This window comes from Cuculus canorus, chromosome 5 (assembly GCF_017976375.1).
Source record: "Cuculus canorus isolate bCucCan1 chromosome 5, bCucCan1.pri, whole genome shotgun sequence".
Taxonomy (NCBI): Eukaryota; Metazoa; Chordata; class Aves; order Cuculiformes; family Cuculidae; genus Cuculus; species Cuculus canorus.
The window spans coordinates 28,693,200-28,714,546 of record NC_071405.1 but is presented as its reverse complement, the minus strand read 5'-3'; the positions used below and the strand labels follow the sequence as shown (position 1 = coordinate 28,714,546).

The 21,347-nt window shown below is 37.7% G+C and overlaps 1 protein-coding gene across 8 annotated transcripts in view; it reads left to right on the top strand.

The window, feature by feature from the left end:
* Positions 1 to 21,347, top strand: part of BEGAIN (brain enriched guanylate kinase associated) — a 157,744-nt gene that overhangs the window by 99,087 nt on the left and 37,310 nt on the right. For 6 of the 8 annotated variants that reach the window (XM_054068713.1, XM_054068715.1, XM_054068716.1 and 3 more), the window contains 3 exons: positions 5,433 to 5,594; positions 7,217 to 7,273; positions 11,748 to 11,814. In XM_054068713.1, the coding sequence (XP_053924688.1) occupies positions 5,433 to 5,594; positions 7,217 to 7,273; positions 11,748 to 11,814 (286 nt within the window). Of the gene's footprint in view, positions 1 to 5,432; positions 5,662 to 7,216; positions 7,274 to 11,747; positions 11,815 to 21,347 lie in introns of those variants that run through there. The other 2 variants (XM_054068714.1, XM_054068720.1) reach the window with 2 other exon arrangements.

The following is a 21,347-nucleotide window of genomic DNA, read 5'->3' as shown; positions in this document are numbered from 1 at the left end:
AACACCATTATTCACATTTTGCTTTACTCAGTCCTAGAGCTGTGTGAAGGAATGTAATCAGTCCATTCAGGGAGAATTTCAATAGTTTAAAAAATGGGTTTGCTCCAGTTTTAAACAACATTGCAGAACCATCTAGAAGGCAAAGCCCTGGAGCGGCAGGCAGTTTGACCAGTCAGGTGGACATGTGAGGTTTCCAGGATGCTCCAGTGATAGGGCAGAACCATAGACGTTGACTCTCAGGGAGTAATAGCTCAGGCAGCAACCTCTTTGTGGGCTGTTTGAAGGTAACCAGCTCTAGAAATCCTCTGGCCTCCAGGCAGATGAACAGCCTCCAACTTTGCATGCCAGCATCCTCTGTCATCAGACCAGGCAGATGAACTGGCAGGTCAGACAGGTAAAATGAAAACCTGCTTGTTTCCTATCTTACTTTCCTCAAAATAGAGCCATCACCACACAACATTCAGCTTAGCCTGAAACTCACTGTTGTAAATACGTTGACCTGGATCTTCTCTAGGCAGTACTACAGATTAACCCCAAGAGCTACAGGCTAAGACAAGCACACATTGCCCAAGACCTGCACACCCTTTCCTGGGGATGAAGCTGGGCAGAGTGGCGCTGATGCCTAGCTTAACGTACGGGATGGTGGAAGCATCTAAAAAAAAAATCTCCGTTTTGACCTCATACCACCCTTTGTGGCCAGAGTTCTATTGGAGAGGGTAAGGACACCCAGAATGCAAATAGCTCTTTGCTTCAACTCTTCTGCAAGCCGAGATGGCAAAATTTTATAGCTGTGAAGGTACCAAGAGTTTTTGGTGGTACTTGAACTTGCCTACACCTTTTCATCTTCCTTCTATAAAATAGATGATTTTCACTAAATGTAGTGCCTGAGTAGTGCTAACTTCCACCTGGTAACATCTCTCCCTGAAAGGCCTCTGAATTGTTACTGAGGATCAGCTCCAGCAATGAGATTCAACAGTGAGGCTTGACATTTATCTGTAGGAGTACTGTCCTAGGGAAGAGGCTTTCAAATTCCCTGACAAGGACCAACGTCATAATTCTTACCTGGCAATTACTGGCAGTATCACAGTGTTTGTGGGCACGAATTTCTGTGCTAATACATGTTTCCACATCTAATTTATATTTTCAGTAAGTATAAATAGAGGTAATTGCTAAATATAATAATGGAATATAATAATGGAAATATAATATAATACAATGGAAAATATAAAGACCTGTTTTTAATAACCTTTAAGGTAGCTTCCGTTGAGAGGTTTCCTTTCACCAGTTTAAATATTTAATATTGCACTTACTGTCCTTGTTTTTACACAAATTCTTTAATGAAGATATTGGGTAGTGACATGGAAGCCACTGATTGTCACAGGAGCAGGACTTTAGAGATCATTAGAAGAAATAGAGAGCCACTTATTCAAAATGTCCTCTCTACTGGATTTTGGATCCTGTCTTGTAATTCCCCACAGCTGCCAGAGGTTCAGGAAATCCATGGAGCAGAGGATTAGAGTTTTCTAAGACATAATACTACCAGGTTTCCCAAGATCATTATTTACTTGCAAATAAGTCTTTCTTCTGGCTGTATTTTTTCCACTAAATTATTTTAGCTTTTAACTGAACAATGGATATACATATATAAATGTATTTTCAGAAAATATATATATTCTTTATTGTACACATAATAAAGTACTGTGAGGGCTGACTAACCATAGAAGATAAATTGTGAAATAAAATATATTTTTTTACCAACATTTAAAAAATTGAGCAGAGAAATTTGATAATTAACTGATAAATAATAAACAGAAACAAAATGCAGCTAGTTTATAGAGTTGGTTGATTTGGAGAAAAGTGAAAATGCTAAATGCTAGACTTGATTTCTTCATATCTTGACTTTCATTCCCCCTTTATGCAATCCTGTCTAAATTACCACTACCAAATTTACAGGGCTACACAAAAAAAATTAAGCAGTCCTTATAAAAATCCCGGGCTTCTAGGATGAGAAAGTATGCAACAGAGCACAAGCGACAGAATTCAGGCACGGCATCATGTGAAAATGGGAGCTGGCAGAAGAGAAAAGGTTTTCGGAGGGAGAATATCTGTTTCATGAGAAATGCCAAAAAAAAAATAGCTCATTAAATATCTTAGATTTATATACAACAAAAATTGAGTCTCTGATTCTCCTACTAGAGATAGTCATGCAGAAATTGAAACAGTCCTGGAAGTTCTGGGAAATTTGCTCTGTGTTAAAGCTCTTAGCAGCCATTCAATGGTTTCAAGTCCCAGATTCAGGAAAATTTCCCTATTTGTGCCAATCATAAGAGTAATTTTCAAAGTGTCATTGTTTAAAGCTAGCTATTTTTTCACAATATGCTTGGCTTAATGAGGATATTAAAGCAGATAGTTAAGTGCTTTCCCAGTTTGGGTCTTCTCTTTATTCATTTAATTATTTATTTCCTGCCAGTCAGCATATTCTTGTCAGAACATGACTTTTTTATTACTAACATTTTTACCTTTCTGTCCAATAACTTGTGTTTAAATAATGATTCACTGTTATGTACCTACTGTTACATCTTAAGAAACACCATCATAAGGTGTTCTAATTCATGTCTAAAAGTAATGACCTCTTAAATACAGCCAGATGGCTTTATGTGTATCAGATGAATCAAAGCACATACTAAGCAAGAGTTCTGATGGGATTGGAAGGGTTTCAGGGTCTTTCAGATTCAGTGAAAATAAGTAGAGCTTTTTCAGAATTATGATTTGCTGAATGAGAATAACTTTGATCCTTGAAGTTGCCTAACTTATGCCTTAACCATCTTTTTTTTCATATTTTTTATGGAATTTCAGCCATGCTTTACTCCCTGAAGTGTTATGTGAAAGTGCATGTATATAGTCTGCTTCAGTAAAACTCATTAGAATAGGCCTTATTTTAATGAAATTAACAATCCCATTCTGAAAAGTAAAGAATTCAAGAATATAAACATTTCGAAGTGAACTTCAAGGGAAAAAAAAAGACTTTGCTTGAAGTTAAGTTTATTGTTCAAAATGTTGCTGAACTTGGGCCCTATCCCAAGCTTCAGGCTGCCAAAACCTTCCAAGACTTGAATCCAGAAGCACATTTTGCCAGCCTAGATCTGCTCTGCCTTCCACATGAGGATCAAGATTTACCCCGCACTCATATTTTGGACCCCAAATTTCCCCACATAGACAGGTCTAGACACACGGCTGTGTGCAGAAGCGACTTCATTTTAGGGAGTCAAGTACTTTACTCCTATCTAATCTTCACAAAACTAAGACCCAAAGCAAGAAGGTACCTATAGGAGGCACCTACAAAGTTATTGGAGCACATTAACTTTCCTCTTTTTCCTCTTTATTTAGGCAATCTCCAGCTATTATGGATTTAAACATCCCTGGCATTCCCATTATATATGTACCCCTACAGCCCCTCTTCCTCCCAGAGGTCACACTCCGCTTGTGCCAAAACTTCCCCGTGCAGCAGGGTGTTGTAACATCCCCTGATCTGGCTTTACTCTAAACAGTTTTGACACTGTAACTTGCACTTCACAGAACAGAATCCAGGTTGCCAGGCTACAGGAAGGAAAACCGACCGCTCTTCTTTCCCAAGATGAGCAGCTGAGTAGCAAGAGCAATAGGTCAGACGCAGTGCAAGTGAAAGGTGGTATGATGTGGTAACATCACGAACGAGGCTGTGCAACATGAGTCCAGATTCTCATTTCCCCCGATAATTTGGGGGTTTTATTCACCAAGTGAAATATAAAAAGTAAATAACTGCATTAAGAGGAGCTGCATGAAATGTCTGAATCAGAATATATTAAGAGAATATAGCTACAAGTTGTAATCTAAGTATAACTGTAACAACACAATGTGTGTAATTGAAATAGAGCACTATGTTGGCAAACATTAGGCTGTTTCCTAGACCTAAGCTGTATGGATTAAGTTAGCAGCAATTGTGAAGCTTTTGCATCAACTTACTGAAGCTCCTATTGTACCTTGTAAAGGAGAAGGCAATTACACACTGAAGCCAGCTCAGATAAGTGTTTCTTAAAGAATGACATGTTGTTTCCAACTCTCTTGTCTAATTAAAGACCCAAAATATTATTCTACTGAAGCTGATGGCAGTACTGTCTTGACATCAAAGGGAATCAAGTTTTTCCATTTTTCATGGTGAATTATTTTTATCATATGTTTAAAAACAAGTAAGGGAATTCATGATACAGAATATGGTAGTGCTTTTGTCTCTAGTTGATGGCAGATTCTAGTTCTGTAGTGCCTTGGATGTCCCACCTGAAGCCAAGTAATCAGTTCAACACTGAGGTCTCAGTATCTGAGCTGAGTTACAGTCACCTCAGACATCAGCTCTGACTGGTACTCTGTTCTGTAGTGCAATTGGCAAACATGCTAGAAGTCTAAGGAGTTTACCAATGAAACAGACAAAGATGAAAGATCTCCATTGTGTGGATAAGAATTGAGGAAGAGCAGACTGGCTCAGACAAAGTGGCAGAGTAGAGCTCCAGTAAAGCAGAGGAAAAATCCTCAGGTTAATCAGTGCAGATCCAGATGGACTATGTGGGTGCAGATAGAACTTTGACCTTCGTGATAAAAATTTTCCTTGGATCTCCTGGCTTTACGTGATCTTGTGTCATCTCAGAACTAAAGAAAAAACAGCAAAGCGAAAAACTTCCTCTCTCCAAATTCCATGTCTACCGCTTTGCTTTCTCAGAGAGTGTAATGGAAGCTAGCTTACAAGCAGAGAATAAGTTCTTCCTCAAAAGAAAGAAATGTGGAAAAATTAGGGGTCACACCTGAGTCTGGAAGTCCTTGCTCCTACATAATTGGGAAAATGGGGAAAGAGCTATTATTTTAAAATTACTCTACTATTAATCAATTAACATTTTCCAGATGAAACATTTCACAAAACATCCCTAGCAACTCTACAGCCAGGGATTGGGGTAGAAATTCAATGAAATAAGGAAAATTTTCTTTGTCCACAAAATATATTACCACTTTGATTATGGGCAAGGAAATATTTTTGCACAAATTGTTTAGAGTTTCTTCTCTATTGCTACCTGCTACTTCAGTCATAGTACGTTAAGATAACTCTAAATGAAAGACCCTTTGTGAAACCAAACCCTAGACTGTATTTCCTATTTTAATGAGGATTCTTCCACAAAATATTCCATTATGGCTAATGAGATATTAGCAACAAATACGCTAGAAAGGACAGATGGGAAGATAGTCAACTGTCTAAATCAGAATATTTTCAAAGTGCAGTAAATAAATTATTAAGCACCCTTCTCTGGCTCAATGCCAACCTGTAGTCTAGGGAGTTGATCGAAGACTAGATCATGGAAAGCTTTTTTGGGAGCAGTTGAATTCTACAGCTGTGGTCTTTGTTTTTCTAGTACTTTGCAAGAACAGAAGGGGGAATTACGAAAGCGTCTATCATACACTGCTCATAAGCTGGAAATGCTTGAAACGGAATTTGATTCTACACGTCAGTATCTTGAAATAGAATTGAGACGTGCTCAGGAGGAACTTGAAAAAGTAACTGAAAAACTAAGAAGGTTAGTAATCAACTTTTTGAAATGAACAGAGTTACTAGGAATCTACAAGAGGCTGTTTCAAAGACATGTGAGTAAAAATATAAGCATATAGTTTCAAGCATACGACTTTTATTACTTATTCATTATACATTGTGTTTTCACATTGAATATATATATTTCACATAACTGAATACATATTGCATACAATATGAAATTATTTACACGTGATAGGTAAGATGTCTCAGCATTGAAAGTAAAAATGGAAATAGAAATATATCTATACAGGTGTATATATAACATTGGTTATGTGTAAACATTCATGTGAGTTAGCACCACATTGTTCTACACATACAAAGGTTATAAACACGCCACATATACATAGTTATACTATATATATATACAGATAAATGTTTTTAATGAGTTTCACTGCATATTTTCTGTTGTTACTCCCCATTGTATTGATATAAGAGAAGAGAATTTGGTCCTCCATCACTCAGAGCTGAGACTACATTCAATTCAAATAATAATACATTGTTTCACATTATGCTATAATAAATAATTTGCTTTTCAGGCCCAAGTAGAATGGAACGATACTGAAAAACCTACTATTTAAAACTGCTGAAGCTGTGGTACAGTGCTATTGCAAACCAGGTGTGCAGTTAATGTTAATGACAAATTACAATAAGCATGCACTCCTGACATTCCTGGCACTGATTAAAATGGTCTGTGATCTAGGTCTAAATTTATCAGTGTTTCTTAATATCCATTTTTTAATTTGTTTGCGAAACTTCTGAACCAACTATTATCCATATATGAAGGAATATATTTACATTTCTTGTGAGGACTTTCCAAAACTGATGTAAATAATAGAGCTGTTTGGTTTAGTTCATTGAATGAATCAAAATGAAATTCAGAATGAGTAGTTCCAGGGCTATACCCAAAGAAATATTTTTCATTCCTTTAAAAAGTAAAAAAAAGCAAACCAAAACAAAGTCAGAAACCACCAAAAAAATGAGTCAACCAAATTATTTTATGCAAATTTTGAACAGAATGAGACTGTAAGACCTCAAATTAGGAACATCCTAGTGTCTTACAATTTAGATGCTTCCCTAACTGTGGAGGCTTCTTTAAACAAGGCCAAAATAAGCATGTGTCACAATAATCTTGAAATCTACACACATCTATCAAGAGCAGTCTGAAAGTTCTCTATTGTTTTCTTGCCAACAATATTTTTCCTATTGCTTCACTAAAAGCAGAGCTGCTGAAAGTAATTTCATTCTTGACATAGGATTTTTTCCAATATATTTCAACATTTAGGGCAAGGAGCGTTGATACTCTCTTCTCTTGAAACATAATTTCAAGCACCAGTGCCATAAATCCTGCATCATATTTAGTAGAAGGTCTGACCATCCAAATTCTGTTAAAACCAACAGTTTCACTGGTCAGTAGGAGCCTCTTACCAACTCCACTGGGCACCAATAAGTTAAGTGCCCTTCAAAACTCAGTCTAGAAAGTCTTTTTTTGCTCGTGCCAAAGTCTAGTACTCATACCAAACATCAGATTAGTAGAACTGATTCTCCAATATCCTGATGGAACATTGTATCATGTTATGAAGAAAACTAATATTTAAAATTATGTTTCAGGCAGGTGATTACTCCTGTGAAGACATATCATATTGGAAGCCCAAAATATTTTACGAGGTGAGCTTTAAAAATGTTTCTATTGAGAATAGCAAGGCATACCGCAAGTTGAACTAGATTTCTCAACCTGGAGAAGTATAATGTCTGAAAAAAAAAAACTGTTAGCCAAAAGTGTGTCAGCAACATGTCATAGAGCAAAATCAGTGTGATAAAAACAAGAATCTAGAATTAGTTTCAATTATGTTTCTCTTGCCTTATTCACTGCACCAGGTGAGAAATTCAGTCCCCCTAATAAACAAGCCCTGTGTAGCAAGATCCCACTTGTGTACCAGAGAACATTTCTGTTATCACATTTCGGTTACAGTTGAGTGCAGAATTTTTCCAAGAATCTGAATGGCCACCTTTTTCTACTCCTTTCTGAAAGCCTTTATTGTCTTAATTTCTCCAGAATTACCTGTGTTGCTGCTAGGCCTTCCCTCTCTCACCCAAGCAGATAAATCATTTACATGGTGCTAGGGTGAAGTTTTTGACACCTCTAGAAATATTTACAGGTGGTCTTTTTCTTTCGGCCCAGTGGGAACAAGATCAGGGCAGTGCTGAGTGGGTTTGAAAATATTAACACTAAAGCTTAAGTTTGGTTTGAAAAGTGACTGAGAAGCAATTGGGGATTTCGTATGCCTCAGACTCATCCCCTGTCTGGCGTAATTGGCATGGCTTTTTCAAGTCAAAAGTTAAAAAATATTCAGGTACCAATCTTGGAACCAAAACTGACCTCCAAAGGTCACGTTAGGTTTCCTGCTTTAGTCCCTACCCCAGGTAAACAATTTGGTGAGGTCTCCATCCTAGCTTTTACTAGAAAGTAGAGTTCTTTTAAGACACAAGAAATAAATGCAGACAAGTATATATTTAGCACCAATATTATCCCCCACATATAACTGCTTCATCATAAGCAAGACATCTCACAGACTGAAGTAAATCTTCCATCTGTATTAGCTTTGGAATAAATGGGAGGAAACTCTTGTTTTCAGAAGAAAGTTGATGTAACTTCTGATAATAGAGAAGGAAAAGGAACAACTACTTTAAGTAACTCCTCAAAGCTAAACTGCACTCTGGATGAAATTCTATTCTATAGAGAAAGTCAACCCAAGACTGTGTTTTACTGCAGAATATGTCATAGCCTTAAGAGGGCTTAAGACTGAGTGAAAGCAGAGAAGCGAAGGCTTTTGCAGACTTCATCTTTCATGGCCATCTGCAGTTTTAGAGAGGAGTGTGTTTTCAGTGCTTTTAGAGCACAGATATGTAACTTTCATTTGGCCGGAGTAATTTTCATGAGTCCCTACTTTAGCTGAGAATCTAAACATAGGTTTAATGCACACACATATGCACCTGGAGGCACATGGGTATCGCCTAATATGAACAACACAGAATGCTATCAAAACTGATAATAAGTTATTGATTCACAGGAGTTTATTCTTAAAATGATTTCACAAGGTAGTGAAGCTGACCTATTCTTCACTTATTTTACAAAGAAGCCTGGTTTACAACAGTAAAATGTTTCATACTTCACAAGGTTCAGGCTATCTGGGCACATCTTTTCTGCAAACAGGGTTAAGTTACCATTTGCTTATCTGATCATTTTCAAATCAGAATAATTTTCCCTACTCCGCCTTTATTTTACGGTGTGTCCAAAGACTGATTTTCTTACTCTGTTCCTCTTTTACACCTTGAACACATTCTTCCATATATTTCTGGGTCCATTTCTCTCCTTGCCACCCACATTTGCTGACACTTCTTTTGGCACAGTGGATTTCCAGTTTGAGTTTTATGCATATATGTGCATGTGTATGTGCTTGCGTATGTGTGCACGTGCTTGTGCTTATTTTGACTACCTTTGCATAATGTTCTCAATAGAAACACTTTTTGAAGCTCAGCTTCTTACTTAGTGTGGGAATTTTCTTTAGATTGGAATTGATTTTACTGAGAAGTGGCAGATTTTTTTCAGTGCAAAATGAACGTGTTAGAGAAATAGGGTTTCTGTGCTACTTTCACCGAAACATAAAGCAGTGGAAAAATTGTTTGGCAAAGACAAGAGAAGTTACAAGGAGAGAAAAAGACTGTAATAAGCTCATGTAAAACCCTTCTACCACGTACAGCATGGAAGTATTGCCAGCTAAGAACAGTTATATCAATGGTAACCAACCTTCCAGTCATCCTCATCAAGAGAAAAACATCTTCAAGAGAAGCCGAGGATTAAACCCAGTGATGAACAGATTGGGTTACAGAGGGGTCTGAGCTAGAAGAGTCTTGAACCAATAAATTTTCCCCCCTTTTTTCAGGAATTTGTGCAGATGTTTTTGAATCCATGAAAACTCTTAGGAGATCACAGGTGCTAAAGGTTTACTTCAATTTTACATCATTTCTACTTTAGTCACAGGCTGCCTAGGTGCAAAGTATGTTTAACTTGTTCTATTTTTCCCTACTAGAGAAAAACTGCAGATCATGACAGACAAGACACTGGAACTCCTTTGGTCTCAGACAGAAGGCCCTATCTTATTTTTCTAAATCCTTGTTCCCTGTGTGACGGCAGACCACCTTACCAGCAAAACATAACTTTGTTAGTGCTGAGTATGTAAGCAAAGTCAGTTTAAGACTCCTTACTTCCATTGGTTTACCAAGATCATCTCTGTCTTACCATGAAAAGCTGGGTAGAGGGTACCCTATAACTTCTCTCTGTTGTGTTAACTGTGGCTAAGTAGCTGTGAAAATTCCAAGTATGCCTAGAGCTGCATGAGTAAACGTCTACATGGAGGCTTAGCAGCACATGCTGCGTCTAACAGGAGCAGGGACAACGCAGAGATCTGTAAGTTCTGTCAGTCCCTTAAGACACCTGGGCTTTTACACAATGGAACTGTGAGAACTGGTGAGTAATGATCAAACTGTGCATCAGTACAAGTCTCACAGATTTTCAGCCCATTTGGGTCACCACCTTAGCAAACACTCAGATTCCTCTTACAGGGAGGAAATTTCTGCACAGCAGCTCTGTAAAACGTACATGACACAAGAACTTCCCCCAGGCTCACAACGCATATTTGAAATGGTTGCCCTGAATCCAGGACTTTCACTTGTTGGGCTGCCTCAGCCCAGCTGTCCTTGGAGCAGACATCTCCTCCCAGATTTGTGCAGCAGATGTTATGGTATTACTGGGACCCCCAGCAGGAGTTCTACATGCCCTACGAAGAGCCCTCTGAGCTGTTGGTCTGCCCCTAAACAGAGAATTTCTATTATTTAACTGGAAAGAATATCTCCATGGCAACAGAAGCAGGGAGGAACACTTCACTGCCAGGAAGGAGTGGACTAGACCCCTTGATTTGAAGCCATGGTGGCATGGTTCAAATGCAGGTCTTCATTCCAATTTCAACAGCCACTCCTAACATGATAAGGCAAAGAGACATCCTTAATCCCAGTCCCTTTCTGATTGTCATGGAAACTATATCCAGATCCAAGCTTCTCGGAGCAAATGGCTTTCTTCTGAATGAATGTATATTATATTTGAGTTCAATTTTACAGTGAATTTGCCCATTAACTAAAATAAACTCACCACTGAAAATACTTTGACCTATTGACCTAAGAGTCCCAAATATATAGAGGTAATCAGACAAACTTTTCACAGCTGAGCTTCTAACACTTGCCGTGCATTTGTTATAAATCCTGCTGAGGTAATATGTGCAAAGAAGAACAAGCAGTTACCCTTCTTACCTTCCGTGAAAAGAAAGGCAGGGCTATTGCCTAAACAGTGATAGGCTGCACATCTTGTTCATTAAAATATGAAGGGTGTCATCTAAGCAAGATAAAGATGTACAGACTGGAACTTTTCTTTGGTGTATTGCTCTGGAATAAGCAGGGAAGTCTCATTTTTTTAGTCTATTTGATCCCTCAGCGCTGATAAAAGTAAATACCCACCTTTTCCTGGCTAAGCTATCTAAATGTATTTCCTGAAGAAAAGGGATATATTTAGCTATTGAGAATAGTAAATTCCTTGAACTTCTGTCAAAGGAAGTAATATTCTCTTCTAAGTCATGTGGTGATGCCTGCGTGTTGCTTTTGCTATAGTCATTAGGTTTCTGCTGCGATTCTCCTTATTAAGACAGCTTCACAAGTCTTTTTCTGTATTTCCTAAGCATACATTTCAAGCTTCCTCTCTAATATATCATTTCTGAGCCTAATGTAAAGCTACAGTCTCCTTCTGCAGGTTCTCATGGCGCAATGCCTGTCTGCACACAAGTGCAGAATGGCAAACGTATTTTCACTTCCTGAAGGAATTTGCTGATAAATATAGTATGTAAACATGATAAAAGAATTTTGCTTAGGAAATAGGTGGTAATTACATATCAAAGGCAACCACTCCCTGGCAGCAGCAGTGATAAGAAACTAGACTTCAAGTAGTGCAAGACGAGGTTTTGTAGTGAAGTGAAAATTACAGGTGAAAAACATGAAAAACAATGCATTCAATTACATGATATCATCTTTGTTTTAGGATACAAAACAATTACCTAGCCTTACAAAGAATTAATCAGGATCTGGAGGATAAACTTTACAGAATGGTAAGTTATCATAAGCGAATTTTTTTTCTACATTAAATGTATTTTTATGATTCTTAAGTCCTAGGAAAACATATATGTAGCTATCACAAAAAAAACCTCACACCCATAATGCAGTATGCCTGAAAAAGATACGTGACATCATAAGTATCATGACCTAAAGCTCAAGCTGTGTATGACAGCATAGCTCCATTGCTTTATATGAAGATTGCATTGGCTGACAATCTGGCTGAGTAAATACCTTTAAAACAATTCTCATTAATTTAGTTAATAAATTCATGGGGTTTAAATATTTATGTTTTCATGAAGTAACAAATTTAAATAAGGTAATTCAAGTTTTTCTCATGCTTCTTAGATACTTTCACCCAGCTTTTATTAAGAGATTTAATAGAGCTTGGATGATCTGAGTTTTATATGGTGTCGTAACTATTAAGCTCAGTGTATTAATTTCCAATCTGCATGTGTCTGCAACCACAATGTCAACGTCACTCTCACAAGCCAATTAGTGAGGAGATCACTGCACCATTTATGGGCTCCAAATTTAGGACTAATATTACTAGATGCTGCACAGTTCTATACTATAAAGAAACGGCAATGCCTCTAATGCCCTGGCTCATTGCTAATGCTGCTGGGACATCACACTCACTGTTATGAGAAAATTTATGGAGAAATGTGAGGGTAATGCTTAAAGAAGAAAGAACAAATGTTTTGAACTTCCAGAGATCTTTAGGTCATGAACACTGTCTGAGTGGCTTAATCCTCTCCTGATACAGTAAAATCAATCATTCTCTTCTCCCCTTCTGCCCAACCCCACACCCAGGGCAGTCCTAGCAAACACAGCAAACACAGAGCTTACAGGGTTTGTAGGTCCAGGCAGCATCCTCATGTACAACTACAATGACAGGATAAGCCTACATTTTACTCAGGTCTCATATGTAACGTTTGCATGAGTGAGCAGCTCAGAATGGGGAGAGCACATTATTGTTCTTTGAGAGTAAATAGGGACCATGGCAACATACTGTAGAGACACCAGCCTTTATTAAGAAACAGCAAACAAATCTTTGAGAATGTCATCGTTCTCTCAGGAGTCTGTTTAAATAGCTGACAATGAATACAACACAGCTGCTTTTGTAACCGGCTAACAGCAGGGCAAAGTTATAGCTGGGTTATAGCTGATGTTTATTCATAAATACATGTATAAACACTGCACAAGCACAAATGACATTTGATCTCATGTTATTCTTTTTTTTCTCCACTCTTCCTTTATCACATTCTTTTTCCGTTTATCCAATTCACTTCAGGATTTTTAGTTCATCTATGGCCTAATATTTATTACGTACGCACTAAAAAAGATAAAAAATGTAGAGGCATTGTAACTGGTAAATGAAAAACATATATTAGAAACATAAAAAGAAGGACTCCAGACAATCCATGTTTATTAATCAGGTATTCCAGATCAAAGCAAAGAATTTTTAAACTTCTGTTTCAGCATCCACTTAAAATCCTGAGCAATTATTTCAGAGCACAGCACAGAAGGAATGAAAACAGGCTCCATGGAGATCTGCACCTTTCTTTATCCCACTAATATGACAGTTATTGAAGGTAGTTTTAGAGGCTTGAAGAAGATCCACCAGGCTCTGTACACCATTTAGCTCCAGGCTGCTTTTCGTTATGAAACATTGAAACTGAAGACACTAAAAATAAAATGAAAAAATGTCAAATGGAAACCCTATTAAAAGCAAAGAGATGGGGAAAATAGTATCATATTTGATTTAGATAAGCCAAACCATCTGATTTTCAGAGCACTCCAAAAACCCTCAATAATTCAGAAAAAGTTGGATTAAATAACATCTGGTTTGGTTAATCAACAGTTTATGGTGGACTGGGCTCTTTGATACCTTTCTCTCCTTTTCCTGCTTAGGAGGAACAGCTGTGTTTATTTTTTTTGCCTAATTTAGTCAGTCTGTCATTCCAAAATCAAAAGCCTTTATACAAATCCAAATTTATAAACCATGTGTTTACTTTCTCCCTCTCTCTCTTACCCCATCTCTCTATAGATACACTCACATATGTATACAGACACATATATACTGTGATTCTCACACAAATTTTGACCATTTAGTATATCTAAATGCAATAGGTAGAGAAAAGAAGACCTCCAGGGCATTGATCTCTTATCCCCCTGCCTGCAGGTGACCTGAAATGCTCCCAGGGTAACCCTTTCTTCCTGCCTTTACAGGTGACTCACAACTCCTCTCTCCCAGTGACTGGTTCCAGCTCATCACCACTAATCTAGGATTCTACTCTGACTTCCCTTTTATAATGTTTTCGCGTATCCTGAATATTGAAGCCTTTCACGCCTGCTATTGGTATAAGGGGTGTGAAAAACAATCATTAATTCATTAGCAGTCACAGAAAATAAGCTGAATTAGCAGTTACTTTTCTTCTAGGCTCCCTTTCCTTTTGAGTGCTAATCTATAAAATATTTAAAAATATTTGGAAGAACACTTCTGAACATGTCAAATGGTATCCAATTGAAATCTCTATCACATCAGATCTTAAAATAAAAATGTAAAATATAAACTATAGTGCCCATGTTGGATAAGAGCTAAAAAATGCAATCCTGAAATCAGTGGAGAATTTACTGTATTAACCTAGGTAAGACTACACACATTGCACTTTAGAGACATATGTAGCACAAAACTGAAATCCTGCTGTCACTACTCATAAAACTCTGATCCTTACTATAGTCAGGCTCAACAAGGATGAAGCAGGGGAATATATAGGTTCTCCTCTTAAATAATTAAGATTTATAATTTTTTTTCCATTAAGATGTGGAGAAAGACTAAACAGAGTCCTTAAATTTTGCACTGTGATTCCGTCACAGGGTTGTTCAATTAAAGAACTTTTTATAATACCTAGATGCAGCTGCCACAGGTAGTTTTCGCTTTCTGCAGCACTGGTCTGAGTTTACCAAGGATGCTTTGCCATGATCTAGCTGCTCACAAACAGCAGTTATAAGTAGATTGTGCAAGTCATGCAACTACAGGTTAAGAAATCCTTTATATGATCTCAATCCAACTGTATCCCACATAGAATCCTGCGCTTGATTCTGTAATTTTACCTTTAAAGCCGTATACCAGATTTAACGGTATACTTTTGTGAAAAACTGTTAGATACCTAATAATAACTGCTTAATAAACCTAAATACTAATGAAAATTGCACCCATTTCTCCTCCCCATCTGCGTCTTGAATGTTCTTGAATACCTGATCACAGAAATCCAGCTGCAAATAGCTCATGAGACAATATTCTCCAGAAACATACTAAAATATGTCTTTGGTAACTAGAAAGTAACAGTTTGACAGACAGACTGCTTGACAGTATAAGCTCACTTCTCGTGCAAAGTCCTTCAAGAGGCTAGAATGTAGGCCTCTGCTCCATCTAAAATGCATGCTATCTGTGTCTAATATGAAAATATATAGGCAGCATTGGAGATGGACAGTGAAGGTGACAGCCCTGTGCTAAGGAGCCAAGCCCTCTGCTGACTAGGGAAACCAACAGATAAATCAACGCAACACACTGCAAATCCTTATTCCCATACACCACTCAGTCTGCCAGCCCATTTCCATTGAGCCTGTTGCCAAACCGAAACCTCTGGTTCTTCTAAGTGTCATCCCTGGTCCTGTTGGCTTTGGTTACTGTTTTCGAGGAAGGAAATTGCTTTCTTCTCTCTCAGTGCTGGTTCAGGACCTTTTGGCAGCATAGACAATACTGAATGCTGTCAGGGATCAGGAATGCAACTGGACTTCTACTCTCTGCAATGTAGAAGATGCTGGGCACCGGCTCCACCAGCTCTCCGAAACACAGCCTCAGCCACTGGGGCTTTAGTTCCCCAACTCAGCAAAGACAGCATCATCCCTCTGCACATAGAGCATTACACATCTTATCATCTGTCAAGATGAAAAACATTACATCATATTAATTCTTGATTTTTCATTTACATTAAGGCAGGCTGAGGGTCTGACTCAGCCATAAAGTTGGAAGATACTATTCTATAAACGAGCAGTAAAGAGCGATTTGTTATAAGGGTGATTGGGGCTGAAACACTTAACTATCTGAGCACTGTACTGATTTCTTTCCCCTTTCTTCCTCTGCCTATGATCTGGAGGAGGACTAAGAGGTACAGCAAATACTTCATGCTTTATGTTATTAAGAGTTATTTCTTTATCTCTTGACTATTTCTCCATCTCTTGAATATCTGGGGCTTTCCAGTCTGCTGGTCACAATATATACCCAAGCACCTCCATCTGGGGAAATTCAAAGATGAATTAAATATAAGCTAAGCAATTTTAAGTGGTGCTCTAAGACTTTGTGTCAGAAAAATGTTATTTTAAAGGAAGCAGCTCCCTGAGTGTCCAGGCCAGGAAGATAAAGAATATGGAAAGTGGTAAGAAATGTGATGAACCATTTCAGTGAGGCTTTAAAAATGTCTGACTACCAGGGTGAGTCCAGAGCTTTTGCTTTTAAAGCAGTAACTAGATTGCACCCGAGTATCCCATGACAGATACCAGGCACCTTTAAATACAGTTTAAATCATAAGTGAAAGATCAAAGCAATCAACAAAAAAAAAGTCTATTTCTGACAAAAACCTGAGGGAAGAAGAATCCTACCATGTTTAAGTTCCTGCATGGAGAATGATGACTTTGACAACGACTTTGAATAGAGTGATTTAAAGCACAACTTTTTCATTTTCTTTCCTTTATGAAGAACAAGTTGCTCTGCTGTATGTCCCATGAAAATCAAATAGAGATGACCTAAATATACTTAAAAGGATTTGCATCCCAAAGACAAGAAAGCTTTAGAGTCAGCTCAACCTGACAGGCTCATTTGCTCACATTCAGTGAAAACAGCTGCAAATCTCAAGAGAAATTTATACTGGTTGGTTAGTTAAGACAGAAGCCAGAGAAGATCCATGTTTTGTGGACTAAAAGAACTACAAAACAACATTTCCAAGGAAGGAAATGACCATAAATGCTACAGAAACAAGTCATTTATAAAAATAGTGGTTGAAAAAAATGCATTTCTAAGAGGCCTTTAGGTTTCATCATTTTATGCTTGCAGGCATTTTGTGCTAAAGATTTCCATCTCTCTCTAACTCTCTTCACACTCATTTCCCAAGTTAAAAAAAAAATGTCAAATAACCCTTAAGATCAGCCTTTCAAACCTACACACATTAACACATAGGCTCAGACTGAGCAGATCCATCAGTTTTGCAATCAAATAAATGAATCCTCCTGGGTAAGTTGGGAACACAACTGCATTACATGAGTACAGAAGTGCATACAGGCTTTCAGGCATCCTGAGTCCTTTCTCCTTCTCAGAATAGAGATTCATTTCCCACTATCATCCCATTGTTATGTGGCTGGCAGGATGATCTTTCTTTCCAAGAGACTGCTAAGGCAGTCCAGCCTCTTCCTAATTGCTGTAAATTAATATGACATCATGAGAGACTGTTCTGGAATCTACTTTCCTTTTTTCCAAAGCCATGGGAATGCTTCTTCTCTGTCTCTCCCTCCTAGTAGGATGTTTTCCACAAGTACCAGCAGCCTAAGGAAGCAACAATAGGTACTTCTCACTTCCAACATTGTCTCCTTTGCATGATGACACAGCCCAGAGCTCTTTCCTTCTCAGCATGCATCTTGTCTTCAGGGCACTGGTATGTATTTCTGTTATGTGAGGGTTTTGATCATTTTCTTCATCCTGATCTCCCTGGTTTGGGTTTTGTCTCTCAGGACACCCTCCAGGACTACCATCTTGACCACCTGGGAATAGAAAAAGCTGATTTTTCAAAGTAGCTGAAAAGAATAAAAATATTTCTGAGATATGGGCATCTTTGACTTGTGCCTTCCTTGCAGCTCCCTTGGCCCTTTGTGATTGTCTGCCAATTGACCACAAAGAAAGGAAAGCAAGAACGAATAAGAATAAGTCTGCAAAGGTATTGTGTAGCAGGTTTTCCACATCTCAGATTCCTTCACAGAAGCTGGTATCATCCATGAGTGTGGAAAAAAAGACACAGAAAAGTGTCTTGGCCAAGGTCATCAGGAAACAAATAGTCAATTTCCAAATAACTCCTAGATCTTCTCTGTCCAAATTTCCTACCTACAAAAAGGATCAAAGAACTCCCTAGATTCTTTTAGATAGAATTTATAATGCCAGTTACTTATCTCTTTGTCCTGGTTTCGGTTGGTTTAGAGTTAATTTTCTTCCCAGCAGATGCTGTTTTTTCAGATTTAGTATGAGAAGAGTTTTGATGATATACTAACGTTTTCAGCTGTTGCTAAGAAATCAAGGATTCTTGGGTTTTCCACGTTTTGCTACCATACAGGTCCAGGGCCAGGACAGCTAACCCTAACTGTCCAATAGAGTATTCCATACTATTTAGTGGTACTCAGTATAAAAATAGGAATTAGGCTAGGGAGTGGGGAGTCAATCTGGGTTCCATATTTGGTGGTCTAAGTTTTGCTAACACTGCGCTTACTGAAATCACTGCTTGGGATAGGCTAATCATCAGGGAGTGAGCAATTGTATTTTAATACATCTCATATATAATAATAATTAATAATAATAATATCTTTAATTGTTCTCTTAAAACAAATATAAAAAAATTATCTCAAAAATTTTACTTTACTTCCCAGTTTGTCTCCCCATCCCACTGGGTGGGAAGAGGTGAGAGTGTGGCTGCATACTGTTTAGCTGCCAGCTAAGGGCTGAATTACAACAATCCTGTTTATAAAATAAATAGAAAATGGCAAAGGTAAGGTTTATCACAGTTTAAAAAAAAAAAAAAAAAAAGGAAAAAAAAAAGAAGAGGAACAGGAAGAAAGAGAAATAAGCATATACAAGCAGTATTGGTTTGTTTTGTCCAGGTCCTTGTACAGGGCTTCTGTCATCTCTCGCTATAATCTATTTTACTTCTAAACAAAGAAAATTACCTTTTGGAAACCAGCTACCGAACCTAAAACCATGTAATTTTTTCTGTACAGGAGTGAATGTGAAATAAATTGACATTAGAAAACAATGACTTTTGCAAGAGAAAATGAAAAAAGGGATGGAGAAAGAGTGATTTGTAGATTTTCTTGTTCAATTGGACCTTTATGCTCATAGAAGAGTACTATAGGTGTGTAGGGTCATCAAAATCATAAGATCTTAGAAGAATTTTGTTGTCACAAGTGATGTGTTCCTCCAACAGCGTCATCTTTGCCCTCCTGAGATGTAATATTCACTTTTTTTCCTTTTTTCTTTTCTCCCCAGAAACAAACATTTCTTTTCTCAGTGTACTGTCATGAACACACCTCAGAAGAAACAGTTATATAGAGCTCAGGGAATTAGCATTAATCCATGTCATGTCTTTTCCCCCAAGCTATAATTTATTTAGCATTTTATTATCAGTAAAGATATGCTACTGATATAAAATATGGGAGATGATAGGTATATAGAAAGACTATAAGCACATTTTGTGAACTTCATCTAAATTGCTAGCAGAAGGAGCACAGGCTGTAAAGCTGAATAGCCATCTTAGAAAGGTTTTTAATAAACTGATAGGTAAGATATTTTTTCCAAGCATGATTGCAATGATAGGAGGCCAAGGAAGGTGATGACAAGTAAAACCACTTCTCTGGCTTCCAACAAGTTGGTCCTGCAGTCAGTGGGGTTAGGCAGCAGACTAATTGTTCAATTATAAACAGCAGATCTGCTGGTTTCCTAAAGAACTGGTCTTTGGTCAGGAGGATAAAACAGTTAGAATCTGGGAAGAAACTTGCCACAGAAGATATCTAGTGCCTGGAGTAAAGTCCTGAGAACTTGAAAAAGATGAGCAGCTAGTTAATTCATGCTTAGAGTTGCAACCAGCATGTACAGTGATACTCTGTTCATTCATATTTTATAGCAAAGAATATATCTAAGCAGAGGCCGGGCCAGGAATGACAGGAACTTTCCCTAGCCTAGGGCCATGTTTTTTTTTACTGTCAATGAATTTAGATAAGGTATCCCTGTTTATAACTGAAATCTGCTGCTTAAAATTCTGTTCCAAAAGAGCTGGATTAGAAGTGGCAAGCGACTTTACCTTGACTGCATGTAAGACATGGGGTGTTCATTGAACTGAAAACCTCAGGAATACTTCCAGAGGACACTGTGACAAGAAGACCTTTATCAGGAGGTGTAGATGTAAGCAACTTTTATTATAAAGTCCTTTTACACAGCTTATGCTGGGTAGGTTGGACTCATTTCAAAGAAGGAGCAAACCCCTACAGCTGTCAGTGGTAAATTGTACAAACTGGTCTACCCTGCTCAGAGAGGCAATATTCCCATTAACCTCAGTCAATGCATACTTGCCCCATGAAGATGCATTAAAGACCAACACTGCTACTTTTTTGTACAGGGAAGAAGAATCCTGTACAAATCAATCATCCTGTACATGTTTAAAAAATCACTTGCAAAAAAGTGTGCCTTTACTTCGCAAGTAGCATCTTGATAGCACTTTACTAAACAGATTTTTTTCCATGATACATTAATTATACACCAGTGTTTAATTTTTTTTTCTGCTAGTGCTATGGTATTATATTTCAATCCTATGACATAGAGTAGTCAAGGAAACAAATCTGTATAAGACCTTTGCTAGTACAAGACTGAATATGATACCAAGAGCATATAGTTCATCAAGAGAAATGCCATGGATCAAAATCCCCTGACAAAACCCTCTAGCCCCAAGATGTTATCTTTAATAACATTATACTGTTTGGATATCAAGAAGAGAAATCAGATTCTGCTGCAGGTCATTTTTTAATTAGCAACCAGTGTTTTTTATTAAAAGGTATAAATTCCATAATTTTACTCTGATGGACAAATTAGATCAGGTCAGTAATTTAGACTTTAGGCAGAGAAACCCATGCTGCTTATCTCAATAGCTCTATTTTGAGGAATAAATTCATAGTATGTTACATACACAGAAGATGCACTGCTGGAACATCTATACATCCCGTTATTCTGATATACCATAAAAAGAAGAAAATGCCAAGCTTGAACATCCCACTAAGTATTATATGTATTTCTTTGTTTTTCTTCTATCAGAAAGTATATAGCAATCAGAGAAAAGTGTTAAAAAGTAACTTTCTGTATGCCTAAGCTGTACCCTACTACTCTTGCAACTCGTTTAGTAGAGGGACAGCATGGTTTATAACAATTCTGCCCTGATAAATTCCTTTCTTGGTTTGTCCCTTTCTTGGTTTGTCTTTTCCTTGGTTTGTCTTCCTGAAATCCAGCCCCAACATCTAGTGACTTTTCCCTGTCATTCAAGGCAGGTTTTTTAATCCTTTATGTCTTGGAAACCCCTTGGTACTGGATTTGCACCTTGAAAACAACTGACCAGACTCTGACAAACACAGGACAGGGTCTCAGTAAAGCATTTTCTCATTCTTCTCTTCTGTGATTTCTTAGCTATGTTTTCCATGTCTTCTCTCTGATAGCCTTGTTTAGTTC